General features: G+C 43.8%; 1 protein-coding gene across 1 annotated transcript; it reads right to left on the bottom strand.

The window, feature by feature from the left end:
• Nucleotides 1–4,668: 4,668 nt before the first annotated feature.
• On the bottom strand, nucleotides 4,669–16,279 carry LOC102261750 (chromosome unknown open reading frame, human C12orf49). Its single transcript, XM_014537716.1, has 5 exons — nucleotides 16,229–16,279; nucleotides 12,517–12,673; nucleotides 7,529–7,680; nucleotides 7,026–7,139; nucleotides 4,669–5,197 (listed from the first exon to the last, which is right to left on the bottom strand). Exons 1-5 carry the CDS (start codon nucleotides 16,277–16,279, stop codon nucleotides 5,114–5,116), a joined length of 558 nt encoding a protein of 185 aa, XP_014393202.1. The 3' UTR covers nucleotides 4,669–5,113.
• Between the last annotated feature and the right edge of the window lie 3,505 nt (nucleotides 16,280–19,784).

Here is a 19,784-nt window from a genome sequence, read left to right as displayed (position 1 = left end):
TGACCCACACCATCACAGTCCCTCCATGTACAGAGCTGCTGCAGTGGTCCTGGGGAGAACAACTCCGCTAGAGAAGGGAGGGCGCTGTGTATACCCCTCCAGGTCACTCAGCGGAGGGGAGGGCGTCTGCACCTGGGTTATGTCAGTGTGCGAAGGACACCGCGGCAGAGTAATAACATCGCTCCTGGAGGCAGCACTGGGCTGCGAGAGACCTGCGAGGAAGCAGCGGGTCCCGTGGGACTTCGGGGTAATTTAATCAGCAGCACTTCAGCACCGCAGAAAGCAAGGGCAGAGACATAATAAAGTCAGCACGCAGCTCCTGCAGCTCTTCGGCTCAACCTGAGGGGGAAATACTACCGACTGGAGCGGGCCTCTCCACCTCGCACGGCTGCCATTTGGAACCATTTGGAACCGGGGAACTGTGTGTCACGGGAGCCGCCTGGGCACTGCAGGGTGTCTGATAGCATCCCTAGCCTCCACCACTCGGGACGCCACACTCCCCCAGTTGTGACAAAAATGTCTCCGGACAAAACTGCCCCTGTTCACTGCCCTACATCAACTGAAAAAGTTAGTTTGTTGACACATGAGCCACTTGCTTCTGTACACATAATAAGGAGGTTAGCACAGGGCTGCGAGAGAAAAGGGGTGTAGGCTTCTTTTATGTAAAAACTAGAGTCCTGGTGCACGAAATTCGTGCACTCAGGGTTGGGGGGGGGGCGGTCCCTCAGCCCAGCCTGAGCCCTCTCGCAATACAGAAGCCCTCGGGGGATGTCTGACTGACGGCTTAGGTGCACTCCCCACTGTCAGTTAGATGTCCTTAGCACTGCCACGGAGGCAGGAGGCTCCCACCACCGCGCTGTGCTTGCCAGCCATGAGCCCGGCTTCTGGCTGAGGGAGGCTTCCCCTGTGGGAACGTACTGCATTGAGCATCTGCCCCCTAGTGGTCAGTGCATGTCATAGCAACCGGTCGTTCCGCTGTTTGGTCAATTTGCATTAGCCTTTTATTATATAGGATGCTCTGTAAGGGTCACCAACAGACACTTTACGTGGAAAGATAAATGACCAACCAAAACAAGGGAAAGGGCTCACCTCACTAGACACTAAATAAATACAAATTAGAACACTGAGATCCATTAGCAAAGAGTTAAAAAATGGTAACACAGGGTTCTCAAGGATATGGCAGTGCAGGTGAAAGTGAAAACTGGTGAAAAGTTATCAGATAAATCTAAACACGTGTCTGTGAAAGTTTATCAATGCATTACTTGCAGTAGCAGAAAAATAAGCTAAACATGCTCAGCAGGGGATTCATAACATCATTGTATTTGACACCATGTGGTCATTAAACATTAGTATATGGGCCTTTATGTTACATACTAGGATGTACATTATGGGATCGTTCTTAAGAGGAAAAAGTGCTCACTCCTGCCTAGAAAGTCACGAGGGAAGAGAAAAAGGACTGGGCCTTATCTCTAGGATGTATGATTTTAGATTACTTTCATCTTTACATACATCTGAATTATCTGAAATTTTTTATCTTTAGCATGAGTTCTTTAAAAAATAGAAAAAAATCAATACTAAGGGCTCTGTCATTACCACCCTTCCCCCTGAGGGGCCAATCGATCCCCACCATGCAGACTGTGTGACATCACCCCTGCTGGGTTCAGACACAGACTTCCTGCCACCTCGTAACCCTGGGAGAGGCAGATGTGACCCCGTTTCACAGAGGAAGGACCTGAGTGCCCAAGGTCATGCCATTAGTAAGAGGCAGTTATTAACGGCAAGGCAGAATTCTGCCTGTGAGGACACTACACCGGCAGCATCTCCGTACATCTACAATCCTATATAATAAAAGGGTAATATGCAAATTGACCGAACGGTGGAACAACTGGTTGCTATGATGCTCACTGACCACCAGGGGGTAAACACTCAATGCAGGAGCTGCCCCCTGGTGGTCAGCGCGCTTCCACAGGGGGAGTGTGCTCAGCCAGAAGCCGGGCTGACGGCTGGCGAGTGCAGTGGCAGTGGCGGGAGCCTCTCCCACCTTCGCGACAGCACTAAGGACCCCTTGGGGAATGTCCACCTGCCAGCTTAGGCCCACAGGGAGTGGGCCTAAGCCGGCAGGCAGACATCCCCCAAGGGCTCCAGGACTGCAAGAGGGTGCAGGCTGGGCTGAGGGAACCCCCCACCCCCCAAGTGCACGAATGTCATGCACCAGGCCTTTAGTTTATCTATAAATCTCAACGATGGAAAAATTCAATTATGTGACCCTCCCCAGAGTTCCTCTGCAGCTACACCAGCCAAGGTGCAACCCCAAGGCCCTCCACGTCAGTTTCTGGGAGCAGCGATCTGAAAGCCACATTCCTTGCTCTAAAGCCCTGTCCTCTGCTTCCTAAGAGCTACCGAGCTCACCCTGCAATGCCAGCTCCAGCCCGGCCGAGTCCAGGGCCACCCAGAGTCCCTGGCACCGTGGAGGCAGGACATCCTCTCCTCTATACATGCCTATCTCAGCGCCCTTTCCTCACTTTACTGGTTGTTTCTTTGCCAGCGGATACACCTTATCTTTATGGCCTCAGCAAGGAACATAGTAATTAAGATTCAGAAGTGGGGGGAAAGCTTTGAATTACCTAATTACCTTTAGCCCCAAGCACACAATACTTAATATTTTTTCTAAACAAAAGGTGTTTTTGTCCCTCCTTTGGTCTTTTCCTAAAATTTCATTATGTATCATGCACTTTGCCAAGACGAGGCCTCTAATTCTAGAAACCCTCAGTCAGGGGAACCAGAAACCAACCAGGGATTGGAGAGGCGAGAGGTCCTGGGTGAGAAGGCCAGTCCAGGTCCTTTGGGTGACTTCATTATGTCCTCTACAGCACTGGGAGTTGCCAAAACAGTGAACACACCCCTAATTGACTTAAGTACAACAAACATATTCCAGGGCCAAGTGAAAATGACCTTTGGATTATCGGCCCAATTTGGCTATTTATGCCACCTCTCCCCTTTTTTGGCCTGGACGGCTGAAATCTATATGCTCTCAGGGGGGCTGTTTACAGATGAGTCAGCATTGGAGCTGATGAGAGTTGGTGAGGAGAGTTGGTGAGAAGGACAGTGGACCCGGGCCCCAGATGAAGTTCTTGTTTTGGTTCAGTCATTAAATCTCAGCAGGGACTCTGGGAAGTCACTTCACCCCTGACTATTGCCTCATACAGGAGATGCAAACACAAGTGAGCTTAATTCTCTATCACAAGGCTATAGAAACTGTTTGCAGAGGCATGGAAAATGCAAAGCATGCCAAGTCAATATTCAAGTACAAAGTCAACATCCATGGGTTAACCTGTGAGGAAACTCTTCTCACATTAAATCTATGTTATATGTCTCAAGAGTTAAAATAGGCTCAAAGGAGAGGCTGGTACCAGTGACCACAGAAAACAAACTCAAATCTCACACTGAGTTACAGAAAAACACCCGAGATGGTAAAACACCCAGACATGCACATTTCTTTCACGTACAGTTTGATTTAGCACCAATGAATACACAGAGAACCCAAAAAGTCCACTGCACATTGATTACATTTCTTGGGATCTAACATTTAAAAACAACTGCCAGACACACAGTTTACCCTCAAGGAAAACTTATTTATCAGGACAAACCACTTTGGGAAGGTTAAGTAAAAGAAGTAATAGGAGGTGGTGAAGGGAAATGGCCACTACATATTGCAGAAACATACTGGAAGGCAAACATGGCCCAAAGAAAAAGAAAAAAAAAGTCAAAAGCAGGTTATAAAATAGCGCTCTGCTCCAAGGTCAACAACTTGAACCAATAAAATGAAAAAACTGTGCCCAACCCCAGGTCAGTGTGTGACTCCAGGAAAGAGCTGTGCAGTAATGGAACTCCTGAGAGCATAGAGGGATACTACTCAAGGGGCCTGTCGTGATCTGAGGACCAAACACTCCTGGCCTTGACCAGAGAGGTTTAGTGTTGTTCTGGAAACACAGGGCACGCCTGGAGCGTGTGGACCTGCAACCGCATGCCCTGCATTCATTCACTCGTCCCACTGAGGGTAAATGTTAAGTCTCTTACAGCTCCTTCCTAGCAACTTGGGTTTTCTTCTCCCTCTTTGCAAATCATGGGGAAACTGCATGTCTGTACTTGTTACATCTCATGAAGCTGAAAGCAATAAAGGATGACCGCTTATGGCCAGTTACAGATGTATCTCCACTGAGGAATCGCCTTAACACAGGGTTCCATGACCGGGGAGGAGAGGAGGCTGCAGTGATTTTCCTGAGGCTCCTGCTGGACCACAACCAAGATGACCAGGCACTTCATAGGAAATGAGAACAAAATCCTCTGGAACAGTAAGTCAGACTCTCAGGTTAAAACGATGCTTGCCACAGGCATACATGTATCCCAGATCCCCCAGAAAAAATCTGAGAGCACATGGTAGCAGCTGCTGGAAACTTGGCACTAGATGAGAATGGAACAGTATCTTTGAGATCTCAGACAGTTTTAGATGTCAGCATACGGTGTTCAGGGCCCACTCCTGAAGATGCTGTTAAAACAAAACCAAAATAACGACCTGGAGAGAACATGCATGCTCTAAGAGGCCATTTTATCTGGGTGAAGGGATGATTTAACTCATGAAACTAAAGAACATAAGAAAACAACAACCACAACAGTTTCCTTGAATATATTCAACTATCAAGGCAAGGCATTCTTCAATATAAAACATTATAATTTTCCCACTACTACAAAGAAATCCAATAAATAACTGTACAGTTAAGGGCCCCGATGAGCCCTGTGAGTTACCCTGGGACCCCGAGCAGCTGCAATGGTGGAGGTGCCCACAGCACCAACCCCTCCGCAAGGTCGCCTGCAGTTTGGTCTTTTTCAAATGTGACCCGCTGGTGTTTCCAAGCTGCTTTATAGATCAGTCCCATCTGGTGAAGCCCGGCGGGGAGTGCAGCCCAAAGAGTACAGCCCAAGAAGTGGTCAAAGCCAAAGTTTCCGCATGACAACTCTCTTCTTCCAAGGGACTAGTGACCGCTGAGCCTGGCTTCAGACTAAGTGCTTTAGCCGCATGCGCTTGGAAAGTCTTCTGTGCCCATCACTGCGCCCATCACGCTGGGAAGAGCTCGGGAGGGCTCTCTCCATAGCAATACTTTGCTATGGGATCCCTATAGGTGTTCTCGTGCTGCACACTCTGTTGGCAAAAGGGAAGACAAGAGCTCCGTGAGAGAGCAGTCCCACACACCTCCCTTCAGAGCTGCCGAAGTCCAAGCGGGTTGCTGTCAGGCACTCCCTGCAGGAGCTTGGCCACATCCATCTCCAAATGTCACTATCAGGCTCCCAGGCACTTTCTGGAACAAAGGCGAATGCTCAACGCAGAATGCCAATGAAGATCATGAAAATGGACATAACATCACTGCATGACTGTTTCTTTTTATGTACACAAGTGAGTTTCTAACAACCTCACTGCAACTCAAGACAACTAGTTTTTCTCAAATTATTTTATATTAGATTAAGGTCCAAAGGGTGTTTTGAACCTGACTCTGTGCTTCACAGAAATTCAGTCACTGGTACTGAACCCTGAAAATATGGAGGAGATACATTTCAAATCGCTTTCATAAAGTTTTATGTATCTCTGGGTTTGGCACTCGGGCCAAATCCCACAATACCAGACAAGCCTTATTTGGCTGAGAAATAGGAAGTGTGATTTAAAACAAACACCCCAATGGCTAATTTTTCAGCAATTTGTTTTCATACAGGCAACTCGAATTTTTGGCTAGTCTAGAGTTCATTAATTAGCCCAAGACCAATACTAAACATCTACACTGTAAGTACTAATCCAATTTGCAGACGTGTAGCCAAAAGCTTCTCTTTCTTGGGATACTGCTATATAAACAAATTGCCAACTGGGAAATATCTCTTTACAATAAAAAGACAGAAAGTTTAGCATCTTCACTCACAACTGGAAATAACTTCTGAGTTTTATCAGTTAAAGAACGAAAATATTTCGACTTTTCTGGCAACTCTCGGAATGAGAGAGAATCTGAATCAAAGTAAGTCACGTGTTCAGCATTCCTCCACATTTCCTTTAAGGCCCATTCAAGTGGAAAGCTCTTCCAACAAAACAAGCCCACCAGGAATTTCTTCGTTTTCAAATGCTCATTATAATCCCTGAAACATTTACCCAATGATGCTGGGTGCTCTAAGAGCAGACCAGAGACATAAAAAGTGGCGTAAAATCAAAAGGTGGACTACAGACAGACATCTGGCAAAGAGTACAAGAGTTCCAGAAAATGACAAATGAGTCAGTTATCTCAGACGAAGCCAGTACAATCTTGGAGACACCATGAATAGAGGCCAGAAGAAGCGTGCTTGTATAACAAACACGTCGGTGATTTTTTAAAAAGACAGCCCCACAACAGCCCAACCACAAAAACAAAGAGCCAAGGCCACAGTGATGGACTTCCAGACGCTTTCAGCAGCAGGTGCGATGTTCAGTGCCCGAAGAGCAAAGCATGTAATGACAGCATGCTGATGAGTATCGAGCTTGACGACCGACACATTACGCATGTATTTTTAAACACCACCTGCCCCTTCCCCTTGAATCCTAAAATAAACCATAACTCTGTCCCAGAACAAATTACTATTTACTCTCAATGAGTGGTTGCTGAAAAGCCTCAGTTCTGACAAAAGAACTTCTCTCAGAAACTGGACTATTAAGATTCCACCCAGATTTAAAAAATAATTTTAGGCTCCCACTTAAAAGTATAGACATGCCAATCAGATGGGGAGATGCAAGTTGATTAGACCTTGATTTAATATAAACATTTTACTTCTCTGACTTGTATAAATCTCATGCTGACATTCTAAACACTCATTCCACCAAAGCTTCATTTGAATCTCTTCTCCATTATCACTCCTATCCTATGACATATCATAATCATACCTCCATGATCATACTTTCCCACCCACCCTTCCTCCTACCCACCCAACCCCCAGCTAGAAACATCAGAGCTTCTGACCTGGGATGAGGTCCTGCATTTAGCCAAACACAATTCAAAGTGATCCTCCACTGCCATGAAGAGGTTCTGGAAGGCCACAGCTGCCCGGTTGAGGAAGCGCTCCAAGAGAAGTTGCTATGGAAACAAAAGTTAGTACCTATAATAAATTCCAGACTCAGCAGCACAAAAAGTAACCTTGGATATTTCTCCTAAACTAGGAGACTGCTGACGGGGTGGGGGTGGGGGGTAAGAGTGAGGGAGGCAGCCAGCTCCAAGGGGAAAGAGCACTGGTATCTTATTCATCAGATATCTGATTAGCAAAACAATGGCCCATTCTGCAAAAGAACCATTCAAGTCACTGGGAACCACCTCCTTCCTTGGAGACAAAGGCTACTTCACAGCAGCAACTCCTGACACCTACAAAGCTCCCTTCTAAGTTCTATTTTCAGAAGAACCCAATGCTCATCATAAAATAAAGGCAGAGAGACGCGAGCAGATGCAGAACAAGGAGCAGCTCTCCATACCTTGTTGGGCTGCAGGCAGCAGGAAACGCAGTGCTCGTAAGCGCTACAGCAGCCGTTGGTCAAGCAGCCATCACAGCAGTACTGCTTGGTGCCCGGGACGTTGACATTACAGCATCCATTCACCAGCAAGTCCTTCCTTTCACAAACGTATCCTGCAAGTCAGAGACTACCCTGAGTATTAAACCAGCAGGGATCCCAACTCACTACCAGCCGTGATCTGGACTCAGCAACGTACGCACTGTATGCAAAGATCAGAGACAGAATCTGGAGTCTGGAGAATCCTAAGCACCAAAGAGGTAGGAGAATCAGACACTATGTGATGAGGGCTTGCTTCTTACATGCCGTCCTTTAAAAACATGAATTCCCACATTAGAAGTAGGCTCCAGCCTTACCTACCTAACACAACCTGTTCGTCTGCTGCTGCGTGTTTGATTTACTCTCCATGTGAAGTCACGCCTGTGTTTTCCTATTCTAATCTAGGGGGGAAAGCCATTTTTTCATCTACACCTGCAGAAAAATGCCATTTTTTTCAATACAAAAATCTAAAAATAGAAAAAGCCAAGGCATTAATTCCCAAAAGTGAAATCCTTCTAGATAAAAAACAAACACCTGCCCCCTTTTCACAAGTATCTTTTAAATGCTTGCCATTTATTGAATGGTTTGGAAGATTTTTTTTTAACTGAAGTAGTTACACCTCACCTTTACAAACTGATTTAGGCTGTTTTCAAGTATACATACCAAGTGTTCAATTACCCCTCAGTATTGGGAAAAGGGAATCCTCTGATACCCAAGAAAGAAAAATCCTCCTAATTCCCTCCACTCCTCATAAATCCCATCATCTCTCCCAGCCAGCATGGCTCAGTGGTTGAGTGTCGACCTATGAACCGGTTTGATTCTCGGTCAGGGCACATGCCTGGGTTGTGGGCTCGATCCCCAGGGTGGGGGGCGGGGGGTGCACGAGGCAGCTGATCAATCTCTCTCTCTCTCTCTCTCTCTCTCTCTTTCTCTCTCTCTCTCTCTCCCTCTCTGAAATCAATTAAAATATATTTTAAAAATATAAAATAATAAATAAATCCCATCATCTCTATACACACACTCTCTCCAACCCAGCCAATCCATGCTCAACTTTAAGGAATGAATCACCTTGCAAAAGTTAATTTATTGTTCAGAGTTGCTAAACAGACATTTCTCTACATCTTTCTGGGAGTGGGAAAGAGGTATGTGAGAAGAAGTGGATGAGGGACACCACTTGGCCCTTGGGAAACTCCCAGATGTACACACAGCTCACAGATGCACACACAAGCCCACAGGTATATGCCCAGGCCCACAGGTCAGAGCAGCTGTCCATCCAAATTCCCCAGCTTCTTAACCCTCAGAGAATGAGACTTGGTGAAGTATACTGTTGTTTTCAGAAACTACTCTGGAAAACAAAGTCTGTGCAAATGTAGGAAGCACCAGGAACACAATGGAAGAAACTAAAAGAGCCCTCACTCACACTTGGAAAACTGGGGCTTACCTGGGAACTGGTGCTTTTCGTTACTTTAGCTGTGCCATTCTGTCTTTAAATTAAGAGAGGATGATTCCAGCCCTAGCCGGTTTGGCTCAGTAGCTAGAGCATCGACCTGCGGACCAAAGGGTCCCGGGTTTGATTCCAGTCGAGGGCATGTACCTTGGTTGCAAGTTCCTCCCTGGCTCGGGCCCTGGTTGGGGCGAGTGCAGGAGGCAACCAATCAATGTGTTTCTCTCATATCGATGTTTCTCTCTGTCTTTTCCTCTCTCTTCCACTCTCCTTAAAAAATCAATGGGAAAATATCCTCGAGTGAGGATTAACGGGGGCGGGGGGAGAAAGAATGATGATGATGATTCCAATGCCATCACAAATGTTTCTGGGATTACAAGGATTATAAATATACAAACAAACAAAAAAATCCAAGTAAGCCAAAATGTTTCTTGAAATTCTGCCCCAAATGATAAATACACAGCAATTTTACCACATCTGGGTCAGGAAGTTGTAAAATATAATGTGACCTACACTCCACTTGTTGAAATTATCTTTCTCCCTTTTCACTTTTCCACGTTCTCAGTGTCACATCAGGCCTTCTTTCTCTCCCCAGTGCTAACTGCCAGCAGCCTTGAAACCACAGGTCTTTCTAATTTCTGGTGAAAGAAAGCTCACCAGGATTTCACCTTTTCCATCATAAATTTAAGCACGCAAACATAATTTCCAACAAGGAATTCTGTAAGGTCACAACCGCAGAGTGTGTTGCTATTGACTGAGAAATTAACTTCTAACCTTTGAAAGTCTGAAATTCTAATTGGTTGTCTTATTTAATAAGGCTTTACCCTGGCAATATTCATTGTGACATCTGCTTCCTAAAAGGCATCAATTCCTGCAAGTTTTCTTCATTAAACTGTTTCTCCCTTCTCCCACACTCATGGAGGTAAAACACAATCTATGGCTCTTGAATTTTTAATTGCTTGATTCTTGGAACTTTTTACTTACTAAGTCTGAGAATCTTTGTCTCACTCGAAATAATCAGAGGAAAATTATTCTTTGGCTAGCTACAAAATGACAAATTGTCATTCATAACCTAATATTAAATATTAAAGCCAAGGCACAGACGACATGTTTTCTCACTATAAGTGTCATAAAAAACAAAACAAACAAAAAAAACACCAAAGAAAACAGTTTATAAGAGAAAAAAAACACTGAACTCCAAGTTCAGTCCTAGTCCCATGTCTGCCTGCTGACTAGCTGTGTCATCTTGTGGAAGTAACTTTATTCTGTTAAAAATAAAACACAGGTTATTTGCAATGTTATCTGCTTTTTCCTTAAGTTCCTTAACCTCTCAGTGCCTGTGTCTTCACCTACAAAGTGACAACACCTTTATAGGTATTATAGCAATAGCTGGACCTCGTAGGACTATTGCCAAAATCAAATGGGATATTCAAGGAAAGCTTTCACCCAGTGCCCAGCACATAGTAAGAGCTCAATTAAAGCAGGCTGAGGATTAGTGGGAGTCTTGCTTTGGGAAGACTGAGCCAGATTAGAGTTGTAAGAACTGTAGCAGCTGTCTAATCCAACTACCTCACCAGCACAGGAATCACCTTCTGTCTAAAAGGAAACAAAAAAGTCTGAGAGAAAGTACCAAAACAGACAGACTACTATTTTAACTGTAAGAGTAACACATTTTGAATGTGCTTATAATTCACTTGAGATTACCCAGTCATTAACAAATGCATTTCCTAAGTACCAATTATTATTCAAGTTACCAAAGAAAACTGAGCTCCTACTCTATAGAATTGACCAAGATGAGAAGAAAAGACGGGTGAGCTGTAAAGAGATTGGCAGGAAGTAGCAGAGGCACTGATGTGTGATAAAATGCTAAAACTCTAAGTTATAGGCACAAGGAGTTTCAGAGTTAGAATTATCAAACCAAGCTTCTCTGATGCTGAGGGGAACCTTGAACAATGAGTTAGGTCTGAAAGACAAGGAAGACGTGAGAAATGTTGGAAATGAGCACGAAGGGAAAAGGCACATATAAAATCCCTACTTAAAAACCCTAGGAATGGTGGCACCAGAGCACTTCACTGACTGCAGGAGGGGAAGGAAGCCAGCCTTACCTAGTTCGTCGGTGATGAGGTGCTTCCCTTGGATGGAGTTCCGGCACTGGTTGCTGGGCCGACTGCTATTGCCCAAGTTAAACTGCACTTTCCACAGAATGGGTTGATCATGGTCTTGAACCTGGAGGAGATTCCGATCTCTCACTGCCCTCTCCTCCTACAAAGAGACCATAAAAGAAAAGATTAAAGTATCATTTCTTATATTTTCACCAATTTTTTCATAGAAACAGCAACAGAACAGACACAATTTTTAAAAAGCTTGCACAAGAATCTGCATTCCCCTGGTATGAGCAAAATCTGAGCCAAAGTCACAAAATCAAATGCAGAAAAATAAATTAGGGCTATGCTATGCTTCACAACTGCAGTTCTTACATGAATGCCCCTTGATTACGTGCACATTATAAATAGGTATAAAAGTGTTAGAGCTGAGATAACGGTATGGCAAGGTATACTACAAGCTATTAACATGGAAGGGACGTAAGTGATTATTAACAACTTTTAGCATTTTTGGAATATTTTTGTTTTTAAAATGATAAAAACATTATTTAAAAACATAATTATCATTAACAATAGGAGACACTAAGGGATCTACAGAAACGCTATACTAGCCTTGAAAGTTTCCTGTAAATCTATAATTATTCCAAAATAAAAAGTTTATTTAAAAAAAAAAACATAATTGCCCTAGCCCCGTGGTCGGCGAACTGCAGCTCGTGAGCCACATGCGGCTCTTTGGCCCCTTGAGTGTGGCTCTTCCTAAGCCTTAGGAGTACCCTAATTAAGTTAATAACAATGTACCTACCTATATGGTTTAAGGTTAAACAATTTGGCTCTCAAAAGAAATTTCAATCGTTATACTGTTGATATTTGGCTCTGTTGACTAATGAGTTTGCCAACCAGTGCCCTAGCCGATTTGGCTCAGTGGATAGAGTGTCATCCCGTGGGCTGAAGGGTCCTAGGCTCAATTGTGGTCAAGGGCATGTTCCTCAGTTGCAGGCTTGATCTCCAGCCTTGGTTGGGAGGCAACCAATCAATGTATCTCTCTCACATCAATGTTTCTCTCTGTGTGTCTCTCCCACTCCCTTCCACTCTCTCTAAAAAGCAGAGGCACTGATGTGTGATAAAATGCTAAAACTCTAAGTTATAGGCACAAGGAGTTTCAGAGTTAGAATTATCAAACCAAGCTTCTCTGATGCTGAGGGGAACCTTGAACAATGAGTTAGGTCTGAAAGACAAGGAAGACGTGAGAAATGTTGGAAATGAGCACGAAGGGAAAAGGCACATATAAAATCCCTACTTAAAAACCCTAGGAATGGTGGCACCAGAGCACTTCACTGACTGCAGGAGGGGAAGGAAGCCAGCCTTACCTAGTTCGTCGGTGATGAGGTGCTTCCCTTGGATGGAGTTCCGGCACTGGTTGCTGGGCCGACTGCTATTGCCCAAGTTAAACTGCACTTTCCACAGAATGGGTTGATCATGGTCTTGAACCTGGAGGAGATTCCGATCTCTCACTGCCCTCTCCTCCTACAAAGAGACCATAAAAGAAAAGATTAAAGTATCATTTCTTATATTTTCACCAATTTTTTCATAGAAACAGCAACAGAACAGACACAATTTTTAAAAAGCTTGCACAAGAATCTGCATTCCCCTGGTATGAGCAAAATCTGAGCCAAAGTCACAAAATCAAATGCAGAAAAATAAATTAGGGCTATGCTATGCTTCACAACTGCAGTTCTTACATGAATGCCCCTTGATTACGTGCACATTATAAATAGGTATAAAAGTGTTAGAGCTGAGATAACGGTATGGCAAGGTATACTACAAGCTATTAACATGGAAGGGACGTAAGTGATTATTAACAACTTTTAGCATTTTTGGAATATTTTTGTTTTTAAAATGATAAAAACATTATTTAAAAACATAATTATCATTAACAATAGGAGACACTAAGGGATCTACAGAAACGCTATACTAGCCTTGAAAGTTTCCTGTAAATCTATAATTATTCCAAAATAAAAAGTTTATTTAAAAAAAAAAAACATAATTGCCCTAGCCCCGTGGTCGGCGAACTGCAGCTCGTGAGCCACATGCGGCTCTTTGGCCCCTTGAGTGTGGCTCTTCCTAAGCCTTAGGAGTACCCTAATTAAGTTAATAACAATGTACCTACCTATATGGTTTAAGGTTAAACAATTTGGCTCTCAAAAGAAATTTCAATCGTTATACTGTTGATATTTGGCTCTGTTGACTAATGAGTTTGCCAACCAGTGCCCTAGCCGATTTGGCTCAGTGGATAGAGTGTCATCCCGTGGGCTGAAGGGTCCTAGGCTCAATTGTGGTCAAGGGCATGTTCCTCAGTTGCAGGCTTGATCTCCAGCCTTGGTTGGGAGGCAACCAATCAATGTATCTCTCTCACATCAATGTTTCTCTCTGTGTGTCTCTCCCACTCCCTTCCACTCTCTCTAAAAATCAGTGAAAAAATATCCTGGGGTGAGGATTAACAACAATAAAAAAACAAACAAAAAACAACAACATAATTACCAACATTAAAGACAAAAATTGCCCACAATCCCATCACTTACATAAAGTGCTATCTATTTTTGCATATTAACTTCTAGCCTTCTGACCCTGACATTTACACTTACAAATGAGGATGCTTGGCATTCAGCTGCTTCTTGACACTAATTAGATGGTAAACCATTCAAGCAGCTACATTATCTCAAGAATCACATTTTAAGGCTACATAATAATCCATCATGTTGATGTGCCATAATTTGTAAACATATCCTCTACAGATCAACATTTAGCCCATTCTTGACTTTTGTTATCAGATAGCAATGCAATAGAAATGTAGTTTTCATTTATTCTCTTGAATAAATAAATAAATAGTACTTCTACAATTACTTTGTAGAAGTAATTATTATAAGTAGTCATGTCATACAGTGCCAAATAACTTCCCTGAAGTTATTCATACACCATTTGTAATATTACCAGCATTTACATAAGATAGTGTTTACAATTTACCACGCCTCACCAGGACTGGATTGTGTTCTTCAAATTACTAGTGTGAAACAATCCTTCAAGGTGGCTTTCATTTCTACTCTGCCCCTCCCTCCTGCTTCTGAAAGAACTGGCACCAGCAGGAACAGGATGGGTTATGCAAAAACAACATCTGTGTTCTTCTGTTCTTCGGGTGCAAGAAGAGGAGCTAAATGCAGAAGCCTTGGGAACTAGGGCAAATCACTTAGGTGCACACTGCTTAACTACCTGTGAATTCATACTCCTCTGCTCTGCTGGGACCTATCAGTTAACTGCATAATCAAGCTACGTGCAAACTAAACTGAGCGTCAAATGCTACCCTAGATAAATTAACAGCCATAAGGACTGTTAAGAGGCTGGTCAAAGTACAGTAAACTGGCTCTCACAAGGTTAAAAGTGCTCTTAACATTACTCTCAAACTATCCTGTTATTCTTCCTGAGGGAAAAAAAACACACAAGAGTTCATGGACAAGTGCATCCCAGAAGGACCTCTTCCACATAACTACATTCCTGGTAAACAGGAAGGCAATTCTCCCAGCACTTGATTTTTCAAACATGAATATTCAAGGCCTTGCCAAAAGGATTAGATAAGAGCTGTACAATCAAAAAGATTGTACAGAGATTGTGTAAGATAGCAATGGTAATGAATTAGTACATGTTCACTTGTGTGAAAGTCTAGTCACGCAAAGGGTGTGAAGGGGCACTGACGGATTCCTTTATCGGATAAGTACTTTTAAACCTTTCTCCAAGTGTTCCACCTACTCTATTAGGTTGTCTCAATTTTACACGTGTGTGTGTGTGTGTGTGTGTGTGTATACACACTTTTTTTTATTCATTCAAAGGTTTCAAGATGGTACAATGCATTAAGGAAATAGAGACAAAAGTAGCCAGGTTCTCTAATCCCAAAGAGCCTTCAGAGCAGTTGACAGAGGTTTCAGAAATCAGTGCAATCGACCACCACCAATGTCCACAGGGACTACACTGGGATACAAAGAAAAGAGCGGGAACAAAAAGGAACAAACATTCACACAAAGAACTTTCTTCATAAACTGTTGAGCTGTAGAAATGTTTTCATTACTCATATGTTACTTAACCTGATTTTAAAGGGGGGATATTAATAACTGTCCTATTTTTCAGGGGTCATCATAAGGGTCAAATGAGATAAATGTTCCATTTACGTAGTGAAGCACTTAAACAGAAGGCATTGCCATTAAAAGATTTGCTTATGTTTCTCAAAAGAAAAAAGGGGGTGAGGGGCGAGTAAAAGGCCAGGAGGCATCCCAAACGTCTAATATTTGGGGAATGAATGCCTCAATATGGCCTAATCAAGGAAAATCTTAGTTATAAAAAAACTGTACCTAAAAAGCACTTTTAAAGATGGATACAATGCACATATGTAAAGTAAAGAAACAGTATGCCCAATTACATTTTAAAAATATGAAAAATGAAGAAGAAAATATGCCCAGGTATCATCAGCGACTCCCTCTGGTTGGTGAGACTGCTAGTAGTGTTCCTCCTCTACCCTGTGCTGATCAGTGGAAAGCAAAAAACAGATTAGCAACTCGCTCTTATGACTTATTCCACTTTACTTTAGACAGTATCTAACTTGGCACCAATTTACATAGTTAATTACTTTCAAGCTGAAGGCATGAATATGTTTTCAAGGAGTTACGCAAATACCTGAGATATTCAGAAACTGTACCACTTGAACAAGTCTGAGACCATTGCCTTACAAGTAAGGACCCTTCTGACTCCAAGATTGGGATTTCTGTCATCTCAGCTCACACACCCACGCAGCATTAGGCCCACCCTGCCGCTCTATCATGGCATCTTGCTTTGTTTCCTTCGTATCGTACATCATTGTCTGAAATAACTGCTTTTTTGCCACTTCTCCCCCCGACCCACCCCCGCAGAACAGAGGCTCTTGGAGAGGAAGGCTTTTCTGCTTTGCCCTTCACTGTATCTCCATCATCCAGCAGACAGTGCCTTAGCAACACAGCTGGTGCTCACTGAACATTTGTTAAATAACTGTGCCCAAGTCACCTGGCACCACTCACCGTTCCCAATCCTCTCCCCCAGTGGCATCCCTGCCATTGTCACTAATTTCTCCTGCACTCCCATCTCTGTAATTTAAACTATCCCCCAAAGCATTAATTAACATGAAAACCAAAGAAATGAGGAACTCAAAGCAGTAGAGGATAAGCCACGATTCTCTAGGCACAAGCACCACCTCTGCTCCAGCAGTGCCTGGTCTCACTGCAGCAGAGCTCGGATCCCAAGGAGCTGGGAAGTTGTCCACGTCCTCTTCTCAACGTATCCTAACCTCTCCCACCCCACTTGTTCCCTGTCACCACCTCTACGTTCCAGATGAAGACACTGAGGCCAGGCCAAATGAAGCAGACCCCCAAGTCACCTAGTTCGGATGGAAGACACCAAAACTGCAGTGGAGAGCGAAGCAGGGGCAGCACACACAAACATGCATATGGGAGAACGTCAGACAAGTTTTTGGTCCCAAGGATCGTTCATACTCTTAAAAATTACTGAGGACCCCCAATATGTGGGTTTATAAGAATTATGGCCATTGATATTTATCATATTGGAAAGTAAAACAAATTCCCAAAATACGTGTATTCAATACATTATTTTTTATTCATTTAACAATAACAATGAACCCATTACTATTACATGTCAACCATTTTTGTGGTGTAAAGAAATTTAGTGAGAAGAGAAAATGTTTTTACATTTCTGCAGATCTTTTCAGTGTCTGGCTTAAAGGAAGACAGCTGGATTCTCATATGTCCCCCTGCATTCAATCTGCTGCAGTATGTTGTTCAGGCTGAACCACCTGAAGAAAACCTACCTCACACAGATGTGCAGTTGGAAATAGGAGGAGCATTGTAATGGCTTTTCCAGATAACTATGGACACTCTTCTTTGATGCTACGTCAGAACTTGACAAGCATAGTAGCTTCTTAAAAGTTCACTGCAAATGGTGCAACCACTTTTGAAAACAGTCTGGGAGTTCTTCAAAAAGTTAAACATAAAGTCACCATATGACCTAGCAATCCCATTCCTAGGACCAAATCCAAGAGAACTGAGAACGTATTTCCAAACAAAACCGTGTACACCAATGCACATAATAGCATTATTTATAATAGCCAAAAGGTGGAAACAACCGAAGTGTCCATCAACTGATAAATGGAAAAAAACAAAATATGGTAGATGCATACCAGGGAATATTATTCGGACACAAAAATGAAGTAGTAAGTACATGCTACAACATGGATGAACCCTGAAAACACAGGCTTCTAACCGAAAGAAACCAGACACAGAAGACCACAGACTATAAGAGTCCATTTATGTGAAGTGTCCAGAATAGGCAAATTCATAGAGACAGAAAGTTGACTGAATGGTTGGCAGGGGCTGACTGGCAGGCATAGAAGGTTACAGCTCAAGTGTTTGTTTTACTTAGTTTTTGTTAGGCTGTGGGGGAAATCTGCAAAACAAAAATTCTGTCAACAGTTTTAAAGAAATCACAATCATCACCCCCATCAAAAAAAAAAATCTAAACCCTGTCATAATTTACAGGTTTTAAAAAGACACATTGTAACACTGTAATTTTTAAAAAATGAACAAGGCACCAGCCCAGAATGACTCTGTTGAGCGTTGTCCCATGAACTGAAAGTCCCAGGTTCAATTCCTGGTCAGGGCACATGCCAGGGTTGTGGGCTTGATCCCCATGGTGGGCATGTAGGAGATAGCTGACTGATGTTTCTCATATCGATGTTTCTCTTTCTCTCTCTCCCTCTCTTTAAAATCAATAAAGATGTATTTTTACAAAAATGAACAAGGTGCACTGGAGTACTTAAAAGGAGGTTGTAAAGGAGGTCAGAATGGACAGCATCTGACCAGTAGGAATGTGCCCGATTGAGAAGAAAGGAAAAGTCATCCCAATTAAAAAGACTCAGCCTGGCCGGCATGGCTCAGTGGCTGAGTGTCAACCTATGAACCAGAAGGTCATGGTTTGATTCCCGGTCAGGGCATATGCCCGGGTTGCAGGCTCCATCCTCAATGTGGGGCGTGCAAGAGGCAGTTGATCAATTACTCTCTCTCTCATCACTGATGTTTCTCTCTCTCTCTCTCTCTCTCTCTCTCTCTCTGAAAGCAACAAAAATATTTTTTTAAAGACTCATTTGTTTCAATATTTGAGTCTCCATGAAGGGCCTGGCAGAATTCTATGGGCTGGGATTCTATGAAGAACACAATTCTCTGTTCTCAAGAAAATTACACTCTAGAAGGGACAGATCAGCAAGTAAATGAGCAAGAAATGTCCAGTTCCTACCACAAAGGAAATAAAGCAGGACTATGGGCGAAGGGGAAGACATTTAGATTGTGTCACCCCACGTGGCCCGAGGCAGTCACATTCAGTCTGACCTGAAATGACATAAAAGAGTCACCATGATCCTGGAACAGTCTGGAGCTTGTCCAGTGCAGCAAGAACCCCAAAAACTTACCACCCCCATTGCTAGGACAAGAAAGGAAGCACAGGCCTGCCGGTGGCTACTGCATGGTCCAGACAGGGATGAAGGCAGTCTGACTTAAGGTGGCAGCAGTGACAATTAGGAGAAACGAGTAAGTTCAGGAGACGCAGTGGAGGCAGGAGATGATACAATTTGGGGTTTTCTGGACAGGCCCAGACTGGAGTTATGAACTGGGATCTCAAGAGCATACAGCTTGCACTTGGACAATGATGCCGGCGATCACCTGGGCCAGGTAGGGAGGAGGCCGAGGTCTGAGTTCTGGCTCACTCGCAGCTCTCAGAGGCCCACCAGCCAGAGAAGGGACAGCACCTAACCACGAGAAGCTGCCTGGGAGGTGGCAGAAAACACCTAAGCCCTGACCGGTTTGGCTCAGTGGACAGAGCATCGGCCTGCGGACTGAAGGGTCCCGGGTTCGATTCAGATCAAGGGCATGTATCTTGGTTGCAGGCACATCCCCAGTAGGGGGTGTGCAGGAGGCAGCTGGTCGATGTTTCTCTCTCATCCATGTTTCTGACTCTCTATCCCTCTCCCTTCCTCTCTGTAAAAAAAAAAAAAAAAAATCAATAAAATATATATTTTTTAAAAAAAAGAAAACACCTAAGTTCCCGTGAATGTCACCCACATGTCTCGGTCAACGATAGACACTTAAACCCTGGGCCTGTTTGCCTACACTTCCCTGCCTTCCCTTTTCCAGGCTCCCCCGCGACCCGCTAAAACTTGGGGGTGACCGCAACGTTTTATTTCCCGCTCATTGCTATGTTTTATGCATGAACTTGCCCCTTGAGGGTGAAAAGGGGGTCTCTTGATAACTAGAACACCTCGGGGTCGGGTCACCCTTTCTAAAAACCCTAAGGCTCAAGTTGGACTCTGAACACACCCAGCTGCTGCTTTGGGTAACACGTCCTACCGAAGTGCCCTGCCTTGTCTCCCTAAATTCGCACGTGGCGTTCAATCTGAGGAGGTGGGAGGCGGAGAGAACACTGCGCTCCGGCGATGCACAGAAAGGACGCCCCACGGCGAGTCTCCCGGGGGGACCACCGCGCCCCGACCTGAACGGAG

Source organism: Myotis brandtii, unplaced genomic scaffold (assembly GCF_000412655.1).
Source record: "Myotis brandtii unplaced genomic scaffold, ASM41265v1 scaffold181, whole genome shotgun sequence".
NCBI classification, from domain to species: domain Eukaryota; kingdom Metazoa; phylum Chordata; class Mammalia; order Chiroptera; family Vespertilionidae; genus Myotis; species Myotis brandtii.
This window is presented reverse-complemented; position numbering and strand designations above follow the sequence as displayed.

Excerpts from the sequence above, each read along its gene's own strand:
- LOC102261750 (XM_014537716.1), bottom strand. The coding sequence starts at position 16,279 with ATGGCAGGGATGCCACTGGGGGAGAGGATTGGGAACGGTGAGTGGTGC. Across the intron at positions 12,674-16,228 it reads GGAACGGTGAGTGGTGCCAG|GAGGAGAGGGCAGTGAGAGA; the intron begins GTGACTTGGGCA and ends GTCTCTTTGTAG. Across the intron at positions 7,140-7,528 it reads GCTGCCTGCAGCCCAACAAG|CAACTTCTCTTGGAGCGCTT; the intron begins GTATGGAGAGCT and ends TTGTTTCCATAG.